This window comes from Crocuta crocuta, unplaced genomic scaffold (genome assembly GCF_008692635.1).
Source record: "Crocuta crocuta isolate KB4526 unplaced genomic scaffold, BGI_CrCroc_1.0 scaffold94, whole genome shotgun sequence".
NCBI lineage: Eukaryota > Metazoa > Chordata > Mammalia > Carnivora > Hyaenidae > Crocuta > Crocuta crocuta.
This window is the reverse complement of record NW_027530180.1, coordinates 1,278,291-1,284,013: the sequence shown is the minus strand read 5'-3', so window position 1 is coordinate 1,284,013 and position 5,723 is coordinate 1,278,291. Positions and strand designations below refer to the sequence as shown.

Below are 5,723 nucleotides of genomic sequence, written 5' to 3'. Positions count from 1 at the left end.
AACGCGTCCAGCCCGCCGCCGCCGCCGCTGCCGCCGCCGCTGGCCGTGGCCGTGCCGGTCGTCTACGCGGTGATCTGCGCGGTGGGGCTGGCTGGCAACTCCGCAGTGCTGTACGTGCTGCTGCGGGCGCCCCGCATGCGGACCGTCACCAACCTGTTCATCCTCAACCTGGCCATCGCCGACGAGCTCTTCACGCTCGTGCTGCCCATCAACATCGCCGACTTCCTGCTGCAGCAGTGGCCCTTCGGGGAGCTCATGTGCAAGCTCATCGTGGCCATCGACCAGTACAACACGTTCTCCAGCCTCTACTTCCTCACGGTCATGAGCGCCGACCGCTACCTGGTGGTGCTGGCCACGGCCGAGTCGCGCCGGGTGGCTGGGCGCACGTACGGCGCGGCGCGCGCGGTGAGCCTGGCCGTGTGGGGGCTCGTGACGCTGGTCGTGCTGCCCTTCGCGGTCTTCGCCCGGCTGGACGACGAGCAGGGCCGGCGCCAGTGCGTGCTGGTCTTCCCGCAGCCCGAGGCCTTCTGGTGGCGCGCGAGCCGCCTCTACACGCTGGTGCTCGGCTTCGCCATCCCCGTGTCCACCATCTGCGTCCTGTACGGCGTCCTGCTGTGCAGGCTGCGCGCCATGCGGCTGGACAGCCACGCCAAGGCCCTGGACCGCGCCAAGAAGCGGGTGACTCTCCTGGTGGTCGTGATCCTGGCGGTGTGCCTCCTCTGCTGGACGCCCTACCACCTGAGCACCGTGGTGGCGCTCACCACCGACCTCCCGCAGACGCCGCTCATCATCGCCGTCTCCTACTTCATCACCAGCCTGAGCTACGCCAACAGCTGCCTCAACCCCTTCCTCTACGCCTTCCTGGACGACGGCTTCCGCAGGAGCCTGCGCCAGCTGCTGGCCTGCCGCGCCGCCGCCTGACTCCCGCGTCCCGCCCGGCGCGCCCTGCGCCCCGGCCGGTGCCCAGGGAGCCGGTGCCCACGGCTCCCGGGCCTCCCCGAACCGCAGTCTCCCGCCCTCAACCCCAGAAGCGTGCTAGAGACGCACATTCTTGGGCTCCGGCGCAGACCTGGGGAACCGGACGCGCCAGGGCTGCGCCCGAATTTGAATTTGCTAAGCCGTCCAGATGGTGTGGGAGCACAGTGAGGGTTGGGACTGTTGCGGCCGAGAACGCACGCTCACGTCTCTCTAATTCCGAAGGACACCGAGGCGACCCCCGGCGTCTGACAGGGGACGGGAGGAAGGGGGGGCAGTAGTGCTGGGAACCCTCTGCCCCTTCCCCCTCTCTCCCGCCGCCCAGGGCGTCCGCAACCCAGGCTGTAGGTGCAGCCCTCGGCTTTATCCCAGGACTCGGCTGCAGGAGGCTGGAGATGCAGCCGGCGCCCCCAGGCGTCCGCCCCGCGCTCGCCCTGCACCTTGCTTCTTCGACTTCCAGCAGTGACTGTCTGTGCTTTGGCTCAAGCAGGCGACCAGCCTGGCCAGGACCTCTATCTAGTCCTTCGTCCCTCGCCCTCATCGCTGGGGAAGTGAGTCAAGTCTCGTGCGTTCCGCGCCCACTCCTCCGAGGTGCTGGGGGCCCCGTGGAGCGCGCGCGCGCGTGTGCATCTAGCGGAAGCGCGGGATTTGGGTGAAGGAGGCTGGAGCTTGGCTGCGACTACCTACAATGGTGATAAGAACAGTGATGANCCCCCCCCTGTCTTAGCTCCTTTTCTCTCTGCCTTTCTCTTTTCCTGCCTCTGCTCTCACTTGAAAACGCCCCAGGACTCTCAGACTTTGGGGGAACCCGGCTCGCCCGGCCCGCAACCTCTTGGAGCCGTGAGTTTCCCAGGCGCGCGGTTGTGGCGCCCCCTTGCGGAGCCAGCTGCCCAGCGCAAAGCGTCCTAAAGTCCAGCTCTGCTCCGAGCGCACCTGCTAAGCTGCACTTTACCGTTCCGGGTTACCGGTCCCCGCTGCTTTCCACAAATGGCTTTGGTACTCCCACGCCCCTTGGCCCCAGATGACCTCTCATACAGCTTGGACCGGGTCGTCGCAATTCTTTGTCCGAGTATTGTGTTTCAGGACTGAGAATTTTATAAATATATATGTTTTAATGTCATAAATTTCTGTGAGTATCGAATGAGATTAAAAAGAAGTGGGCATCCGTTCCTTCGATCCCCTTCTTCTATTCTTCATCCCTTTCGCCCAAGGGAGAGCCAGGAAGCTGAAAGGACTCACACCCTCATCTTTGCCTCTATTGGATTCCTTTCCTTAGGGAGCTGTCGATTACCTAGGGTTTGTTCCTTAGTGCTAGTCAGGTAAACCCGGTAAATAATCTGGTTCTGGAATCACAAAGGAGTCTGGCCAGCACTCTACCTTTATTTTTATCTTTACTAACGGGAGACAAATGGATTAAGAGAGGGAACTGAGGCTTCGATTTGCCCAACCATCCATCTGCACTTTATGCCTCAGACATGAGGGCAAAGTCTTAACGGCCCGGAGTGACTGATTACAGTGTTTCAAAGGGCACGTTTTTCTTTGGGATGGGTTCCAGACAGGAATGAAACTTTCTAGAAATATGTTTCCTATAGTGCAGTGTTAGGCGTGAGACTGTGAATGTTCCCGGCAGGGTTTGCTTGTTTAGTTTGGTGGGCGTGAATTAATTTTTCATTTATTTAGGTACAAAATACCTTTCAAAAATATATAGAAGGGGAAAAGTCCCCTTTGGGTGGGAGGAAGTAAACTCCCTTTCTGATTTTGGTGAATGAGAATTGCTTCCTTCTCCCTCTGAGTTATTCAGAACAGTAATTCATAGCTATCAGTTTAAAAAATGTAAATTTAGGGGCAACCGAGTGGCTCAGTGGGTTAAGTATCTGACTTCAGCTCAGGTCACGATCTCATGGTTAGTGAGTTTGAGTCCCGCTTTGGGCTCTGTGCTGACAGCTCAGAGCCTGGAGCCTGCTTCGGCTTCTGTGTGTGTGTGTGTGTCTCTCTGCCCCTCCCCACTGCACTCTGTCTCTCTCTCTCAAAAATAAATAAACATTAAAAAAACATGTAAATTTAGAAACCTTCTACCTTGTGTAACCAATAATAATAAATTGTCCAAAAACACAGGTTTAAAAAAAAACCTCCATTGCATTTTGGATGATGTACATTTGAATGGTCCTCTGCTGGTGGCCTTCAGAGACCCCTTGAAATTCATTGCAGTACCTCTGAAATATCTTGGAAACATTTTATTGATTTTCTTTATGACTCAAAATTCTTTTATGAATCTTCAGTAACTTTTGAAAATTAAAGTTTTAAGCTCAGATTTACCACCACATTCTATCCGTGGTGATGGACAAAGAATCAGGTGGATATCTGGCCACAAACACAGCCTGTTGAAGCCTGAGGATTTGAAATTTCATCTGTTTTCATAAACTCCGTCGCTGCACTTTGACATCCTCTGGACACAGAGATGGGGGGAGTTGAGTGACCCGTCTGTCCACTGTATCATCCTTACCGCAGATTTGCCCAGGGCTGTCACGGAATTATGGACAGGACTGTTGGAAAAGATGAACTGGATCAGTGTGTTGGCCTCAGCAAGGCAGGGTTGGGGTGTGTGGGATTAAGTAGAACTCAGTAGTTCACTTTCACCCTGGCTTTCCAAATCACTGGATAAAGCATTGTGTCATCATTTCTAGGTTGTTGCCTTCATATTAGGATGGAGAAATCCAAATCATATGCTCCAGACTTCCTTTTCATGTCTCAGATGCGCAAACAGCCTTGTAAAAGTAGAATTTAGTCTTGGGAGGGTCTTAACCCTGTGTTGAATTCTTGCAGTGTTCATGTAAAGTGCATCGTTTAAAGAGTGATGTTTAAAAATGTCTGTTTGGTTTTAGTTACCTCAGTAAAGTTATGTAATGTGTGTGCGTAAGCTTTCTCTTGAGAGATGCAAAATGCCGCTAGTCCACATTGAGAGAAGTTCAATTTAAAATAAAAGCTGAAATGTTTTCTGTGTTATAAGTGGATGTTCCATTGCCTGTGGGAACACGGGAACCACCATTCAGTCACCCTAGTGCCTCCATGGAAAAGATATCTAATGGGTAAGCAGAGAATAAATACAAGTATTTGACAGAGCAAGATGAAGAATGAAATCTTCTTTCCCTTTATTTGGGTCGATTGTGAAAATGATGTCTAACTGCTGACTAGTATAAAAACTCTAGAACATATGCTGGGCAGAAAAAGCATGATAAGCTTCTATGTTATCACAAATCTCATTTCTTTAATATTTGAGCAACTTGTGTGGAGAGTGAGGTGGGAGAGAAACTAGTGATGTTATGTAGCTCACACGTTACTATTTGCGTTAACGGTGAGTCCAGATGTGGCTCACGTGTAAGATGGAGGGATTGACCAGAAACCCCCCGCACCTAGAGAAAGCTTTCCGTTCCTCAGCACCATACGGGGAAAACAGCAAACAGCAGCCCACCACGGAAGGCACTCATCTATACTTGTCCATATTGAGAAAGGGATCCACGTCACATAATGGTCTTTTACTAGGGGAGCCTTGGATCTGGCATATTGGTCCCATTTCATGTACAGAAAAAGTAAGACACAAGAATTGGGCCCACGTGGCCAGGCACACAAACACTAATTAAGACCAGTCAGGGGCATCTAGTTTCCCTTCTAGGAACCATCTCGTCCTGCTCCAGCAGAGAGGAAGTTTATTGCAGTGTGTAAACTGGAATTATTAGACCATAGAAACCATTGATGTCTTTGAGATATTTAATGGATTAAGCAAGATATGCATACTTTTCATCATGTGATACAAAGGGAAGATAAGGGATAAGGTTTCCTGATAGAACTTAATCTTAAGTCAGATTCTTGGAGGTGTGTGGTGTTGTTAAAGTCTATATATGAATAGAAATTCCTGGGCGAGGGCTGGCCACGTTGCCCTCTCAATTGCAGAAGCACCGTATGCATCATAATCTGCGTGCTTTATGCACAGGAGCTGTGCTCTATGATATGCCATTCTTGGAAAATAGAATGTTAATGGTACCTCTGTTTATACAGAATAGAGTGTTACAGTAGATGATGCTGTCCTTCGGTTTAGGGCAAGGTGCATTTATTTATACCATACCTTCTAGGGTTACATGAAGACAGATCCCATCAATTAAAAAAATGGGGAAAGGGAAGAAAAGCAAAAATGACCTCTCTGGAGAAACTATTATGATGGATGAACTGCTTGCTTCCCACAATCCGGAACAGGATTTCTCTTTTGACAAGTATCTTCTGGCAGCAAGAGTAGTTTGCTTGCACAGCAAATGCTCAAGTGCCGTCCTTGACCAGATGTCCCACTGCCCCGTGGCATGGGGAGTCAGTTCAGCATCTTTTCACAGAGAAAGGCATCTTTTTTCTCTAACAAAGACTGGGTGATCAGCAGAGGTGTCCAGGGGTGGTTTTTGTAATTCCAGTAGAGTTAACATACAGTCTTATATTAGTTTCAGGTGTGCAATATAGTGATTCAGCAATTCTATACATCACTCAGTGGTCATTATGGTAAATGTGCTCTTAGTCCCCTTCATCTATTTCACCCGTCCCCCCACCCACCTCCCGTCTGGCAACCAACAGTCTGTTCTCTATAGTTAAGTCTGTTTTTTTTTTCCTTCACCTCTTTTTTTTTTTTTTAATATTTTTATTTATTTCTAGGAGAGAGAGAGAGACAGCGTGAGCAGGGAAGGGTCAGAGAGAGAGGGAGTCACAGACTG

The 5,723-nt window shown here is 50.8% G+C and overlaps 1 protein-coding gene across 1 annotated transcript in view; it reads left to right on the top strand.

Moving 5' to 3' along the window:
- NPBWR1 (neuropeptides B and W receptor 1) overlaps positions 1-921 on the top strand; it is a 23,507-nt gene extending 22,586 nt beyond the window's left edge. Inside the window, exon 3 of the mRNA XM_077765014.1 lies at positions 12-921. Coding sequence (XP_077621140.1) covers positions 12-921 — 910 coding nt within the window. The remainder of the gene's footprint in view (positions 1-11) is intronic.
- Positions 922-5,723: the final 4,802 nt, after the last annotated feature.